This window comes from Microtus oregoni, unplaced genomic scaffold (genome assembly GCF_018167655.1).
Source record: "Microtus oregoni isolate MIOR12 unplaced genomic scaffold, Mior012 000002F_ref0000024, whole genome shotgun sequence".
Lineage (NCBI taxonomy): Eukaryota > Metazoa > Chordata > Mammalia > Rodentia > Cricetidae > Microtus > Microtus oregoni.
The window spans coordinates 28,224,574-28,241,602 of NW_024543061.1; the positions used below are offsets into that span (position 1 = coordinate 28,224,574).

At 40.4% G+C, this 17,029-nt stretch overlaps 1 protein-coding gene across 1 annotated transcript in view; it reads left to right on the top strand.

Moving 5' to 3' along the window:
• Gfpt1 (glutamine--fructose-6-phosphate transaminase 1) overlaps window positions 1-17,029 on the top strand; it is a 57,543-nt gene that overhangs the window by 21,518 nt on the left and 18,996 nt on the right. The window contains exons 9-12 of the mRNA XM_041632266.1: window positions 4,885-4,990; window positions 6,432-6,595; window positions 7,480-7,575; window positions 16,370-16,467. Coding sequence (XP_041488200.1) covers window positions 4,885-4,990; window positions 6,432-6,595; window positions 7,480-7,575; window positions 16,370-16,467 — 464 coding nt within the window. The remainder of the gene's footprint in view (window positions 1-4,884; window positions 4,991-6,431; window positions 6,596-7,479; window positions 7,576-16,369; window positions 16,468-17,029) is intronic.

Genomic DNA, 17,029 nt, shown 5'->3' on the forward strand with positions numbered 1-17,029 from the left:
TTTGACATTTTCCAAATTTGCAAAATAATTTTGTCTGTTTGCTTTTGCCATTTTGAAAGTTGCATTATTTAATAACTATTTTGTTAAAATGAGAGGTTTGAGGAGTATTTCAAATCTAAGGCCCTTTTTCCATTCCTGTTTCAAAATCATATAGATTAATGCTTTAATTAGGGAAGGAACATGGAACTAAGCAGCCACTTACTGAGTGATTTAACATCACTTTTAACTAAACTAGATTAAATGCTCTTTGTTTAGTGCATGACATTTTACTTTTAGATTTTGATTGGTTTCATTTTAATTTGGAGTCTTATTTTAGTCTTTATGTTTGGGGGTTTATTTTTATTTATTGGTCTTGGGGTGATGTTCAAACTCAGAGCCTTATACACACTAGGCAAGTGTTCTACTGTTGGCTTGTATCCTCAGCTCCCCCACTTTTTTTTAAAGATTATTTATTTATTTATTATATGTACGCATGTATGTCTGCATGTGGGTGTGGGTGTGCATGAGAGTAAAGTTATCTTGGAAGGTCAGAGGTATCAGATCCTCTGGATATGGTTGTGATCTGCCTGATATGGGTTCAGGAGGCCAAACCTGGGTCCTCTGAAAGAGCAGGAAATACTAGTAACTGGTGAGTCATCTCTCCAGCACCAATTCCCTCCCTCCCTCCCTCCCTCCCTCCCTCCCTCCCTCTCCTTCCTTCCTTCCTTCCTTCCTTCCTTTTTCTTTGAGAGGAGGTTGGAACAGGATCTTGCATAGCCCACACTAACCTCAAACTTGCAAGGCTGACCTTTTAACAATCCTGCCCCTGTCTCCTGAGTGCTGCAGTGTGTTCCACCTTGGTCAGTTTTTTAGTCTGTCTTTATGCAAACTCTGAATCATTTTATTGACTTACACAGAAATAGAAAACAACAGTGTACCTTTTGTTTTCTTACTACTGAGAACTTTCCATGTGTAAGGTAGGGGACTGCTGGGTTCAAAAAATTGAAACCTTAATTAGTAATATATAATTCTTGGCTTCTTGAACAACAGTTACCAAAGAATGCTGAGCCTGTTCATCTTTGGATGACTGCTTTCATGTTTTACCTGTGAAGAAAATTATTTCCTTAAACAGCCTTTAATACTTGGTGATACTCTTTATTTTTTTTTCCCTGAAGTAGTACGTCTTTCCCAGTCCATGCCAGAAGATTTCCACCAGTGATAACACAATCTGGTTCTACAGTTGTGGATTCCTATAACAGTACTGCTTCTTGTGTATCATAAACACTACCTTATAGGCTATTTTAGGTGGCTTTTAGAAATAATAATAATAATAATAATAATAATAATAATAAATAATTGAGTGAGATCTCCAAAAGTTGGCAGAAACATTGATCCTGGGAGATGACTCTTGGTACCTGTGTTTCTCTAACTCTAGTAGGTAGTTGGTGTGGAGCTCAGTGCCATGCTGTCGTGAGAACAGTATTGGTGGGAGGGCTATAGAGAGAGCTTTGGCTAGTTTTTCAGGCTTTTGCTATTGTCTCCAACTTAAAGCCACTTCTTCCCACTGAAAAACGAGTGATGCCGATATCTCGGTGGAAAATTGCCGAAATCTCATTTGAGACCTCCAATTGCCGAAATCTTGATGGAGACCTCCAATTGCCGCGCACCGTGCCCCCGTGTCTGCGCTCTGTGTGCTGGCACCCAGTTCGCGAGCTTCGGGCAAGGGGGCTGGAGGTTAAAATACACAAACACACACAGACAGACAGACAGTGACACGGGTTATCCTTGAATTCCCCAAGAATGCCCCCTTTATTGTGTTCAGGGGCAGATTATATAGAGATAGCCACGCCCCAGCCAAACTCACCAGAAACCACACTCTCCTTGCCATCAGGAACTCCTGAAGGTCTCCTGCTCAGAGCAGCTGTAAGGCACTCAGATCATGGGATTACAAGAAATTCAGGATCTGGGGTCTTACTGCTCCCAACAGAGTGATACTGTATTTCATTTCAGTTGAACAAGAGAATCCCCAAATGGAAAAAATTATAGATATTTATAGGCAGTGATGCTTCAGCTTCTTTTAAATATTTCAATCAGATATACTTCTGTTACCTTAACAATGAAGTTACAAATATTTGGGGTTATACTCAACTCTAGAACATTTTATAAACAAAGCTAGTTGTGGTTTTTTTTTTTTTGTTTGAGACAAGGTTTCTCTGTAGCTTTGGAGCCTATCCTAGAAACTAGCTCTTGTAGACTAGGCTGGCCTCGAACTCACAGAGATCCGCATGCCTCTGCCTCCCGAGTGCTAGGATTAAAGGCATGCACCACCACCGCCTGGCTAGCTAGTTGTCCTTTTAAAATGTTGTTTCTGGGCTTCTACTTTTTTTTTTTTAAATTTAGATTGTGTGTATTGAGACAGAGTCTTACTTATAGCTGAGGTTGGCCTCAAACTGTTGGTTCTCCTGCGTCAACTTCCAGAGTACTAGGATTAGAGGCATACACATGTGACATTAATCTTTTTAGAAACAAACAATTCAGTATTATTTAAGAATTATTAAACAATTTTTTGAGTTTTTTTTGATGTATGTGTGTTTGCCTGCATGTATGTTTATATTCCACATACATGCAGTTAGTTACCTGCAGAGGCCAGAAGAAGATATTGAGTCCTCTAGAGTTACACAGATGGTTGTGAGCTATCACGTGGATGTTGGGAATCCAACCCAGGTCCTCTGAAAGAGTAGCCAGTGATGTTAACCAATGAGTCATCTCTCCAGCATCTCACTCTGTAGCTCTGACTGGCCTAGAACTTGCTATATGGACAGATTGGCCTTGAATTCAGCAGAAATCTGCTAGCTTCTGCCTTCCTGAGTGCTGAATAAAAATTGTGTGCCATTAAGCTCCTTGGTTTAAAATTCACTTTTTGGTGGACAATTTTAAGATTCCTGCCAAAGGCAAGTAGCTGTTAAATTATCAATGCAATGGAACCCTTGAAGCTACGCCTTTGTAAGCACTTGCTACCTTTTTATAGTATGTCAATGCATACTTACGTTTTAAAGTTTGCTATCTTCTCTGCTTTTGATTTTGGCTGGAAAGTATTGTTTTTTTTTTTTCATGCTTAAATCATTCCAGATACCCACAGGTAGAACTTAGAATGCATATTTCTAAGAATAATTATCTAGTCATTGTATATACATTTTAGAGGATAAGATGTGAATTTTTACAAGTAACTTGTGGTATTCTATGGCTATTCTGCCCTTGGTTTATAAAGCTCTTGTATGCTCTGAATTTGGAGAAAGGATATACTGTTCCTGGTAGCTCAGTCTGGCCTCAAACTATGTAGCTGAAACTGACCTTGAACTAATCTTCCTGCCTCTGACCTCCCAGGACTACAAGCTTGGCTTTAACTTAGAGAATTTGTCATACCAGCGTACTTCCTCATTTCTGTTAGTTGAGAATTAACCAAAAGGAAAAACAGAAACCAAAACAATTATTACTGATGAAGAAATAAGTGCCAGAATTAAAAAGACACTGAAAGACACACACACTTCTGAGATAGGAGAAGGTCTTGGCTCACAGCTTTGCCTGTGACTACAAGTAGGTGCCATTGGCACGCCATGGTTAAAGTGGCATGCGCTTTGCTTTTTAATTACATTTATTTATTTGTATATATGTACATATGTATGTATATAAATATATATACATACACACACATATACACTGTGCACATACCACAGCATATGTCTGGCAGTCAGAGGATAGATTGTGGGAATTAGTGTTCTCCTTCCATCATGTAGGACCTGGGGATTGAGCTCAAGTCTTCAGGCTTAGTAGCTAGTGCCTTTACCTGTGAGCCATTTCATCAGCCCCCTTTGTTTTGATTTTAATTGAGTATTCTAGGCCTGATTTGCTGTTAAAATAGCAAGAGATTTTATTTAAAAATTAACTTGGCTATAGTCTGCTTTTACTTTTCATTGTACCATATTGATTGCTTTTTAGTTTTTTTTTAATTTAAATGTTTTATTTTATGTGTATGAATGTTTTACTTGCATGTATTTTTGTGTATCACAAGTGTACCTGGTAACCAGGGAGGCAGAAGAGGGAGTCTGAACCCTTGGAATTAGAGTTGAGGAGGACGTGAGCCACCATATGAGTGTTATGAACCAAACTTAGGTCCTTTTGCAGTAGCAATAAGTGTCTTTATCTTTGTCTTAGTTAGGATTTTATTGCTGTGGAGAGACACCATGACCACAGCAACTCTTATAAAAGAAAACATATAATTGGAGCTGACTTACAGTTTCAGAGGTTTAGTCCATTATTATCATGGAGGGGAGCATGGCAGCATGTAGGCAGACAAGGTGCTGGAGAAGGAACTGAGAGTTCTACATTTGGATTGCAGGTAGAGAATTTGCTTGAGCTTCTGAGTCATCAAAGTTCACCAACCTAGTGACTCACTTCCACCAACTAAGCCACACCTAGCAACAAGGCCACACTTCCTAATAATGCCACCTCCTATGGACCAACCATTCAAACACACGAGTCTGTGGGTGCCATACCTATTCACACCTCCACAGTCTCTGAACCATATTTCTAGCCCTGCTGCTTCTAGATTTTTAAAAGTTATTATTAATAAACTATTATCAGCAAATTCTTTTCTCCCCGAGGAGAAATGACATTACAGAGTTTGCAGTGCAGCACTATTGTTCACCATGCAGTCTTGGTCTTTGCATCTCACTGCACTTCTTCCTTCTTCCCGGCTTACTTGCATGGAAATCCAGTGAGAACTGCTGAATTTGTCTGTGCTGCCTTTTTTCTTTTTGTTGTTGATTTTATGAACATTTATGCCTATTTCCAAATTGTAGCATGATTTTCTGTGCTTGCTGACTTTATGTTATCTCTGTGCTCTAGGCAAAGACAAGAAAGGAAGCTGCAATCTTTCCCGTGTGGACAGCACAACGTGTCTTTTCCCTGTTGAAGAAAAGGCAGTTGAATATTACTTTGCTTCTGATGCAAGGTGAGCTTCCTCATTCAATATTTAGGAAAACGTCCCCAAACCATGAAGGTATTTGTAAAACTCTAGTTGCTAAGAACCTCTGACTCCTGTCTGCCAGGCAAGCAGTCCTACTATTAATGATGCCTTAGCTCTAGAACTCTCTGAACTGAGAAATCAGAGCTGACTTCATTAGACTTGGGACAATAAAAATGCTTTTTCTACCACTTCAAAGCATGTTGGTCACTTTACCAAAACACATGCATTCTTAGAGACCTATTCTAATACATTTACTTGGAGTATTTGTTTTATTTCCAGGATGTACTCAAGCGTTATAGGGAGGAGGGATTGCTTTTCTAGCAGTTATGGAATTATGTAGTTACGTAGTGAAATATTTAGAGGCACTGGTAATTTGAAAACTCTAGGACTGGGGTTAAGATAGAATCACTCAGATACTTGATTCATTCACTGTGACTGGAAATAAGAGGAAATAAGAATGAGAAAATGGTACCACTTAGTACCAAGAATGTATTATCTGAGTGAGAAACAAACGTTACTGTTTTCTAGATTTTGCAAACTTGTCTTTGCTGTCATTAAGTGGGTTTGCTACAGAGAGTTGGTAGTCATCACCTAAACTAGAAAAACTTTTGATTCATTCGTAATCTTAATGAACAATGCCATATGCTACCCTTAGGAGAATGGTAAGATAAAAAATATTATTTGATCTGTCATAACGGAGGAGATAACACTTACCTATAACAAGATCATTTAGGCCCTCATGAGTATATCCTTCTTTAAGGGAATGAAGCTCAAACTGAGCTAAGGGACAGTTAGGAGCTAATTAGGTGAAGGGTTTGAGGGAAGAACATTCATTTTGTGCAGTTGGCTCAACTGTGAGAGTTGGGAAGGGCATAGTATAATTAGGCTGCTTGGTGGGACATGCGAGCCAATTTGAAGTTTTCCTGAGAGCCAGAGGGAGCTGAAAAGTGATTTGTTGGGTGAAGGAAAAGTTTTGATTAGCATTACCTTTTGATGTTGACTTGAGCAGAGAAGGAGACTTGGAAGAGCGGTCAGAGAGTAGTGGGTAGTTAGGAGGGTGCTGCAGAAGCCGGCCAAAGAGCTGCTGGTGGCTTGTGTTCATCGGTGGCAATGACATGGAACTGTCCAGAAATAGGGGTTAAAATTACAGGCTTTGGTAAAAGCTAGAATGAAGTAGAAATAGCCAAGGCTTCTGATTTTGTTTAATTGGTCAGGTGTGCAGAAGTCCACTTTATTATTGTTGTTATTATTTTCACAATAACCACATCTTCTATATGGCCTTATAGGAAGTGAGTACATTGGCAATTAACATGTGGTGTAAGATGAGAGTTGGTGTTTGAGCTTGGTCTCTGTGTTCTAATGATAGCTTTCTAGGTGACAATGATCCTTGGTTATTGATAGTAACATCTCCATGACCATTTTGTAGTGCTGTGATAGAGCACACCAACCGTGTCATCTTTCTGGAAGATGATGATGTTGCAGCAGTGGTGGATGGTCGACTTTCTATCCATCGAATTAAGCGAACTGCAGGAGACCATCCTGGTCGAGCTGTGCAAACCCTCCAGATGGAACTCCAGCAGATCATGAAGGGTGAGTATTTTGCAGTGTTAGGACTTGGGATGCTTAAGGAAAGGAAGCATGCTACTTCCCATCCTGCTTAGGAAACTTCCATATGATGAGTGGGTGGGCAACCCAGGAAAAGGGATGACTGGAGAAATTATCTGCTAGTCTTAGAATAGTTCTTGAAATTAAAGCATGGTTTGATTTGAACTTTGTAAGGAGATAGTGCCACATGTTTAAAGGGTAAATATGGCTCATGCTCTGTTCAGTATTCTTGTATTCCCTCTGCTTCATCCTTCTCATGTATTAAGAGGGGAAAATAGAATTCATCTCATTAAAGTTGTATTGAAGATCAAGAATGCTGTTCTGTATAAAGCTCTTAGAACAGTACCTGATATGAGTGTGCCCTACATAATGTGTCCTGCCATCAAGTGTTAGGATTTTTATTCTCCTCTCTGATTGGGCTGTAATAGGAATTATATTGTAGAACCACTGTCGGCAAAGTTCCATGAGCTATACTTTAGTCCATACTAGGAAGTATAAACTGATCTTACTTATAATAAGGAATTTTCTTTTTTTTTTTTTTTTTTGGTATTTTCACATTGACATGCTAAAGATAACTTGATGAGTTTGAACTTAAATTTGATTCAAAAATTATCTTGTGCCCCTGTTTTTGTGTAACTATGCATTTTAGCTACTAAGTATATAAAAGTGACTTTCTTCCTTGTTCATTTTTCATAGTGAGTAAAGCACTCACAGAGGCTTCTAGGAAGTTAACCTGATTTCTTTATTGCATGGCCTTTTGTTTCATCTGTCAAGATTATGTTGAAAAGAGATAGACTTGATTGTGTACAGATTTCTTACTCTTTAGCTCATTTACTGTTGTTTTAATCATGTAATTTCTATTTTTGTAGGCAACTTTAGTTCATTTATGCAGAAAGAAATTTTTGAGCAGCCAGAGTCTGTTGTGAACACAATGAGAGGAAGAGTCAATTTTGATGACTACACTGGTAATAACATTTACTTTTTCATTTCAGTCTCTTTAGGATTGCCATTAGCAACCTGAAGGTTTATTGTCCTTTATATAGATGGGTAGAACAGCTGAGATTGCCAGACATCCAAGTCTGATTGCACTTTATGGTGAAGTCACAGTAATCAGACTCAGAGACAGGAAGTGGTCTGATGGCTACCAGGTGTTGGGGTAATGGTGGAGAGTCATGACTTCTTAGGTAGTTTCTCTTGGGGATGATGAAAAGTTCTAGAGTTCGTTAGTAGTGATGGGGGCCCAACAGTGTGAATGTATGTAATCCCACTGAATGGTATATTAAAAAATGGTAAAGGGGGTGACTGTCACATACTGTGTTCCTGCTGTGGCTGTCAGGGACAGTTCTTTGCATGTGTTGGGCACTGTAGATTCTGAAAAGAGCCTGTCTTCTCACTCAGGTTACATTAATTGTTCAGGCTAGATTTCTTTCTAAATTTTTTCTTTCAGGTTTATTTGTTTTATGTGTATGAGAGCTTTGGCTGCCTGTATGTATGTATGTGCACCACATTTGTGCCTGGTGTTTTTGGAGGTTAGAAGAAGACATCAGATCCTCTTGGACTGGGCTTATGTAGTTGTGAACTATCATGTGGGTCCTGGGAACAGAACCCAAGTCTTCTGCAAGAACAGCAAGTGCTCTTAACCACTGAGTCATCTCTCTAGCCCCTGGGTTTTTTTCATAAGTAAGCTAAAGCATGAACTTCTGCAGAGTTCTTTCTTAATGTTTGCACCTTACTCCATGTTTAAGCTAGAAGTCAAAGTGCAACACTACTCTCCAGAACAGACATCACAGGAGCTTACACAGATATCTTCTGATCATAGACTCTTAGTCTTCAACGCATGTCATAGGAGTAGACTATATTAAAGTTTCTGATGTAGTCATGCCTTCAATATTTTAATCATGTGTAAAGGAGATCAGTATATAATTTACAATTTCAAGAAAAGTAAAATGTGGTCCTAGCACTAGAAAATGCTTAAAGCTTAATATTGAATTTATGAAATATGAAGAATGAGTCTGTTTGTGGAAAGGGTTTTGAGGTAAGGGAAGGCCTCATGAAATAAGAAGGTATGGGTTTGAAGATGTAAATAAGTGGATGTCAGATGGGAACACTCATCTGGCTAGAAAAGCATTAGCTAAGGGCATTGATGGGAAAACCATCAGGAGGCTGCTTATGGAGTACTCTGTAGTCTAGGGTATGTTCCAGATCTAGTATTTGAAGAGTTGTAAAAGAAAGTAAGTGTAGGAAAGAAGGGGAAGGAACTGTTCTGAGGAAGTAGAAGGGGAAGCTCAGTGGGGTACCTCTGCTAAAGAAGCTGAAGAGCTTAAAAGACCAGGTGACAGTCTCCAGGATACAGAAGGAGTGAGAGCCTGAGTTATATACCTATGTCAGAATGTTGATCTGTCTGGGACACAATGAAAATAGAAAGAGGGGGGGACCCAGGGGAGAGACAGGAGCAAGACAACAAAGACCCATATCTGTTTGTGAGTGCCAAGACTCAGGGAGGGCCAGAAAACAGTGCTCAAAGGATTTATGGAACTAAAGTCAGGAAGAAGAGTTGTTTGTTAAGGGGAGAGACGGAGACAGCCTGAGACCTTCATGGTAAGTCTTTATCCCTGTTCCTGTTGTGTGTTCCTATGCGACCGCCCTCCCCTGAGGATTAAAACTAGGGTCTTGCATGTGCTAAGTGTATAGTGTACTACTGAGCTATACCTTCAGCTCTGAGACGTTTACTGTTTTAGAAACTCTTATGTGTGTTGTTTGCATACAAGTTGTCTATCCAAATGGGATAACAGTTATCTTCTTGGTTTTTAAGGTGAGGCCATCAGGGCTCTGTCAGTTTGGATGTCTTATCAAAGGCAAAGGTCACATTCATGGAGCCATGTCTTCATGTGTGCTCAGTGGTCTTCCTGAGTACCCTCCTCCCCATCTCCCAGGTTTTCTTGCTATTTCCACTAGTTATGGCTTATGTTATCAGAATTAGACTAAAGCATTATCCAGTGTAGTAATGCTTGTGAGGAAGGCAGGAGCATTGAGTTTGAGGCTTGCCTGGCCTTACGTAGTGAGAATCTTTTTGTTCTCACAGACTGTATATAAGACATTTCAGACCTTGGAGGACTCCTAGAATTATCCAAAAAGCCATCTGTAGTGCCTACACTCTGGGATGGTATGTGAGCCGGGAACTAAGCTGGAGACTTAAAAACGCAATCACACACAGACAGACAGAGACACGAGGACACAGGTCATCCTTGAGACAAGAGTGCCAAGAATGTCCACTTTATTGTGCTCAGGGGCAGCTTATATAGTACTCTGGCCATGCCCCAGCCAGCCCTTGGGATCTTTCAGCTGTAGGCTCACCAGAAATCACTCCTCCGCCATCAGGGTCTTGTGCTCAGAGCAGCTGCAGGCTGCTCAGAGCAGAGGAAAACAAGTTGTTTACAAGAAATTCAGGGTCTGGTGGTCTGCAGTCCCCAACAGCCATCAGGGAATTTGCTAGGACCAAGTTTAGGAAAGATGGTATTTAGCTAACTACATCTTAACCTGTCTGTCGTTCTTGATCTCCACCTGCAATATTAGCCTCTTTGGTAGATTCTGCTCTTTTGGGAGGTGGGCTGGACTGGTGGTATGTAGCCCTGAATGCCTTGCTACTTGCTTTGAAGATCAGGCTATTCTCAGACACACAGAGATCTACCTACCTCTGCCTCTGGAGTGCTGGAATTAAAGGTGTGCCCCCACCATGCTAGTTTGTCTGTTTTTATATTGAGTTTCCTAACTTGCTTTTGTATAACCCCACCCCAGCCTCCAGCAATTTTTTTCTATTTTATAGCCATACATTTGGTTTTGAATGATGAATTTATTAAGTATGTGGCAAGCCAAAGTAAAAGAATAAGTAGAAAATGATGGATACATAGTTGGTAGAACAAATTGGGCACTCAGAACATCTAGCAGAAACTTGGGGTGGGAGATCTTCAGATATTAGAGAACAAACATGCTTGGGTGTGTGTGTGGTAACCCCTCTTCCAGAGGCAGTTTCTCTGTGAGTTCAAACAGCACACAACAATTTACCAATATAACATACATTTCACTTACTAAACCTTCATAGCACATGCCAAGGCCTGTGGAAACAATGTGCTCCTATACTGTGGCTTAATTTAGAGCGGCACAGGAGCTAACCAGGTAATATAGTCACAGGAGACTTGAAAGCCTTAAGTACTGTGATTTATATATATATGGTCTAAGTCATTTGGGAAATCAGTAGTACTTTTTTGTTGATTTGTTTTGTTGTTTTGTTTCTACTTTGCTCACGTGTGGGGTTAGGAGCAGTATGTGTGAGTATGTATGTTTGCTCACGTGTGGGGTTAGGAGCAGTATGTGTGAGCATGTATGTTTGCTCACGTGGGGTTAGGGAGCAGTATGTGTGAGTATGTATGTTTGCTCACGTGTGGGGTTAGGGAGCAGTATGTGTGAGCATGTATGTTTGCTCACGTGTGGGGTTAGGGAGCAGTATGTGTGAGCATGTATGTTTGGTCACGTGTGGGGGTTAGGGAGCAGTATGTGTGAGCATGTATGTTTGCTCACGTGTGGGGTTAGGGAGCAGTATGTGTGAGTATGTATGTTTGCTCACGTGTGGGGTTAGGGAGCAGTATGTGTGAGCATGTATGTTTGCTCACGTGTGGGGGTTAGGGAGCAGTATGTGTGAGCATGTATGTTTGCTCACGTGTGGGGTTAGGGAGCAGTATGTGTGAGCATGTATGTTTGCTCACGTGTGGGGTTAGGGAGCAGTATGTGTGAGCATGTATGTTTGCTCACGTGTGGGGGTTAGGGAGCAGTATGTGTGAGCATGTATGTTTGCTCACGTGTGGGGTTAGGGAGCAGTATGTGTGAGCATGTATGTTTGCTCACGTGTGGGGTTAGGAGCAGTATGTGTGAGCATGTATGTTTGCTCACGTGGGGTTAGGGAGCAGTATGTGTGAGCATGTATGTTTGCTCACGTGGGGTTAGGGAGCAGTATGTGTGAGCATGTATGTTTGCTCACGTGTGGGGTTAGGGAGCAGTATGTGTGAGCATGTATGTTTGCTCACGTGTGGGGTTAGGGAGCAGTATGTGTGAGCATGTATGTTTGGTCACGTGTGGGGTTAGGAGCAGTATGTATGAGTATGTATGTTTGCTCACGTGTGGGGTTAGGGAGCAGTATGTGTGAGTATGTATGTTTGCTCACGTGTGGGGTTAGGGAGCAGTATGTGTGAGCATGTATGTTTGCTCACGTGTGGGGTTAGGGAGCAGTATGTGTGAGCATGTATGTTTGGTCACGTGTGGGGTTAGGAGCAGTATGTGTGAGCATGTATGTATGTGTGCATTTTTTTTTTTTTTTTTTTTTTTACTCTTGGGAGGCTGCTACTCAGCTTCCAAATAAATACACTTATTCTTACTTATGAGTGCCCGGCCTTAGCTTGGCTTGTTTCTAGCCAGCTTTTCTAACCTAAATTATCCTGTTTTTCTTTAACTATGTTTTGCTTCTGGGCTCTTTACCTTTCTTTATTCTATATACCTTTCTTTTGTTCTTTCTCTGTGATTGGCAGTGTGGCTAGGTAGCTGGTCCCTGGTAACCTCCTCCTTTTTTCTCTCCTTGCTCACTCTTTTTTCAAGCCTAGATTTCTTCTCCTATTTATTCTCTCTGCCTGGAAGCCTATCCCTCTCCTGCCTAGCTATTGTCAGTTCAGCTCTTTATTAGACCAATCAGGTGTTTTAGACAGGCTAAGTAACACAGCTTCACAGAGTTAAACAAATGCAACGTAAAAGAATACAGGACATCTTTGCGTCATTAAACAAGTGTTCCACAGATAAACAAATGTAACACATCCTAAACTAATATTCCACAACACATGTGGAGGTCAGAGCTCAAGTCAAGTGTCTTTCTCAGTTGTCTTCCACCTTATTTTTGACATAAGGTCTCTATACTGAATCTGGAGCTCACTGATTGACTAGATCAGCTGGTCATTGAGCTCTCCATTCCCAATAGCACTCAAAACCACATTGCCTGCCTCCACCTTCTTAATGCCGGGATTACAGGCACCCATTTTTATGCTCAGTTTTTTTTTCTTTCTTTTTTATTTATTTATTTGGTTTTTTGAGACACGGTTTTTCTGTTGCTTTGGCATCTGTCCTGGAGCTAGCTCTTGTAGACTAGGCTGGCCTTGAACTCACAGAGATCCACCTGCCTCTGCCTCCCAAGTACTGAGATTAAAGGTGTGTGCCACCACCACCTGGCACTATGCCCAGCTTTTTATGTGCGTGCCAGAGATCCATAATCAGGTTCTCTCTCTCTCTCTCTCTTTCTTTTTTTTTTTTTTGATTTACGAGACAGGGTTTCTCCGTAGCTTTTTGGTTCCTGTTCTGGAACTAGCTCTTCTAGACCAGGCTGGCCTCGAACTCACAGAGATCCGCCTGCCTCCGCCTCCCGAGTGCTGGGATTAAAGGCATGTGCCACCATCACCTGACTCATAATCAGGTTCTCATACTTGCACAGCAAACACTACCCATCAAGCCTTCTCCGGCCAGTTTTGGTAATTAAAAAAGAGAAAGTTGAGAGAATGTTGGTGTCATCATCTTTAGAGAGATGATGATCCAAAGGGATTTCGTAGGAGGATGTGGTAGGTGGGCTGAAGGAGGAGTGTCTAAGCAGTCCAGGTAATGCCAACATTGGAACTGGAGCAGTTAGGCAGGTGGTAATAACAAAGATTGAGAAAGAATGGGCTTGTATACAAGCAATACTACAGTGTTGGTACATTGTGTAATGGCGTAAACGAATGCAGACAGATTGTAAAAATATATACAGCTTTAATGGTGAAATAGACTTACAGAACCACCGTTCCTTTGGAGACCAGGAAAGCAGAAGCAAGCACTGCGAGCATGCTCACCAGATTTATAGGTAAACATTAGCCTGAGGCGAACACGCCCCCTAAGGGGTGGGACTTATCCCTACAACATTGATAGCATGTTAAAAAAACCTGAGGGAGGTTCAAAATACATCAGTGTTGCATTAAGGATGAGAACAGAAACTTTCTCTTGGAGTAGTTTGACCAAGAAAGAGCTTAAATTTGAACAAATTGAATTTTCTGCTTCCCTCTCATTGCCTTTCATCTGTGGTTACTGGCATGTTGGTAGCATGTCTATTCTATGACTGATCCATTTGTCCCTGTTGCTTCTCTGTTGTGCCTGATCTCTCTCCCTCTCTCTCTCTCTCTGTCTCTCTCTCTGTCTCTGTCTCTCTCTCTCTCTCTGTCTCTGTCTCTGTCTGTCTCTGTCTCTCTGTCTCTCTCTGTCTCTCTCTGTCTCTCTCTGTCTCTGTCTCTCTGTGTGTGTGTGTGTGTGTGTGTGTGTGTGTGTTGTGCTATCCCTAACACAGAGTTTTGCCTTATATTGAACAACATGGTCTGGGAAAGAAATGAGGAATTCATTATACAAAATCTTTGAGTTCTACTAGGGAAGAAGTTACTTTCCTGACCAAGAATAGCACTCAGAACCACAAACAGACCTATATGCACATGCTGCTTTCAACAGTTCATGTGTTACTTGTTTTTTTTAAGATTGCTTTCAATCTGTTGGCTGCTTTTGGCAAATGATTACCACAACACACAAGCATTATTCTGGGTCAGAGGCATGGAAAGTACATAATTTAAGATTAAAACTATGCATTTAGCTGAAGTTGTAAAAGCTGATTGCATGGAAAATCCAAGGCACAGTAATTAATGTTGGTTACATTGTTCTCTTAAAGGCAGGTTGAGCAGGCCCATCATACAATAGGATAACAGGTTTAGTACATAGTCTTAATGGTCTCAATGCATATTATTAATTTGGCTGTAGGACCTGGGAGTACTTCAGTCTCATGAAGACATTAAGTATTTTTAGAAAAATATATCACCATAGTTTGGAGTTCATAGAAATAAACATAATGAAGGTAATTTTCTAGGTAGCTTTATTGAAGTATAGTTAGATGTAATGAACACAATCATTCTGTATGGTGATTGTACATACAGCCCATGTTGATAGTTTTAGGTGTGTGTGGTTTGTGTATGTGTGTACAAGTGTACATGCATGTGCTTTTATGGATACCAGAGGCCACCCTTGGGAGATGTTTCTTAGACTTACTCCACTTTGTTTTGTTTTGTTGTTGCTGTTTTATTTTGTTTGTTTGTTTATTGAGATAGGGTCTCTCACTGAGATTTGGCATTAGGATTAGACTTGGCGTTGAGCCCCAGGGATCATTCTGTCTCTCTCCAGAGCTGAGAATGTAAACACATCCCATCATGCCTAGATTTTTACATGGGTTCTGGGGATCAAACTCATGCTTGTGTGGCAAGCACTTTATGGATTAGTATATCTTACCATGTATTTTCTTCCTTTATGGATTAGTATATCTTACCATGTATTTTCTTCCTTTATGGATTGGTATATCTTATCATGTATTTTCTTCCTTTATGGATTAGTATATCTTACCATGTATTTTCTTCCTTTATGGATTAGTATATCTTACCATGTATTTTCTTCTTTTATGGATTAGTATATCTTACCATGTATTTTCTTCCTTTGATTTGTTTTATATGTGTGTAGTCTCATGTGTCATGGCATGCAGGTAGAGGTCAGAGGACAACTTGTAGGAGTTGGCTCTCTCCTGTCATGTGGGTCCTGGGAGTAGAATTCAGCTCATCAGGCTCAGCAGCAAATGCCTTTACCTGCTAAATCATCTCACCTACCCAAATTCATCATTTTTAAAAAGTAACTTTTTTTTTTATGGGTTGGACAGATGACTCAGAGGTTAAGAGCACTGACTGCTTTCTTCCAGAGGTTCCGAGTTCAGTTCCCAGCAACCGCATGGTGGTTATAGATGGTGATAACCCTAACCCCAGCCCTAACCCTAACCCTCTATAATAGGATCTGATGCCCTCTTCTGGCATGAAGGTATGCGTACAGAACACTCATATACATAAAACACAAAATTTTTAAAAATAACTATTTTTAAAAGATTTTTTATTTTATATGTATGCATGTTTTGCCTATTGTATGTATGTGCATCATGTGCATATGTGTACCTGGTGCTAGAAGATGTTAGATCTCCTGGACCTGGAGTTATAGACAGTTGTAGCTGCCATGTGGGTGCTGGGAACTAAACCTGTGTCCTCTGAAAGAACAGGAAGTCCTCTTGACCACGGAGCCATCTCTCTAGCACCAAATTCGTCATTCTAAATGGAACATTCTGCTTCATTTTTTTTTTTCTGAGACAGGATCTTGTTATGTTCCCCAGGTTGGTCTTGAATTACTAGTGTCATATGGCTCTATTGCCTCAGCTTTCTAATAAGATTCTGAGTTTTGACAGAACTTTATAACAGTCATAATCATGGCCTCAACAGGCTCAAGACATAGAAGAGTTCTAACATTCTGGAAACTTCCTTATGCCCTGTTGTCCAAATCCAGTGTCAGCTGATCTGCTGGTCCTGTCCCTGTAGCTTTTCCTTTGTGGTAACTTAATGTACAGAGAGGAATGAAAAGTGACTTAAAGTGAGTCAGTGCCTGCTGAGCGAGGGGAGGGACCAGCTAAGCTGTGAACTGTTAATTTACGTAGCTACAACAAAATAGTCTTCTGGGAAATATGAATTGCTTAAAACAGTAATTGGTTTTTCAAATTGACAGTGGATATTTATGAAAAGAATTTTCTGTTTATATGGTTTTCTCCTAAGTAATTATATACACAAATTTCTATTTCAGTGAATTTGGGAGGTTTGAAAGATCACATTAAAGAGATCCAGCGGTGTCGGCGGTTGATTCTAATTGCTTGTGGCACAAGTTACCATGCTGGTGTGGCAGTAAGTGCCTCTTTACATTTTAGTTACAGTGTATTGGAATCAGGGTATCTGCTGCTCAGTAGTATTTCTAGTAACATACCATGTAAAACTGTATTTAAAACTTTAAAAGTTATTGTATGTGTACATGATATGTATAGGGAGGCATGCATGTGAAGGGCAGGGGACAACTGGAGTAGGTTCTCTCCTTCCACCTTTGTGAGAATTTTGAGGGTTCAGTTCGCTCTCCAGACTTGTGTGACAAGTCCTTTACCTATTGAGCTATCTTGCTTTAGCCTTGTAAAACTATCTTATTAAAACATGTTATTGTGTCATTTTTTTACATGACATTTCAGGAAAGGGATAGAGGATGTTCTAGTTGCTTTGTTAATGGAAGATGTGCTATAGAAAGAAAGCTACATATACATATAGGCTGCCTTTGATTGACATCATGACTAGAGTGGGAAGGGGCTTTGCACTGACCTAAGTAGCCCAGAGAACATGCCTTCTTGTAGTCATTAGGTGTTGTTTTTTGTTTTTTGAGAATATAAACTAATAAAAATGGGTTAATTCTAAATGTAAAAAC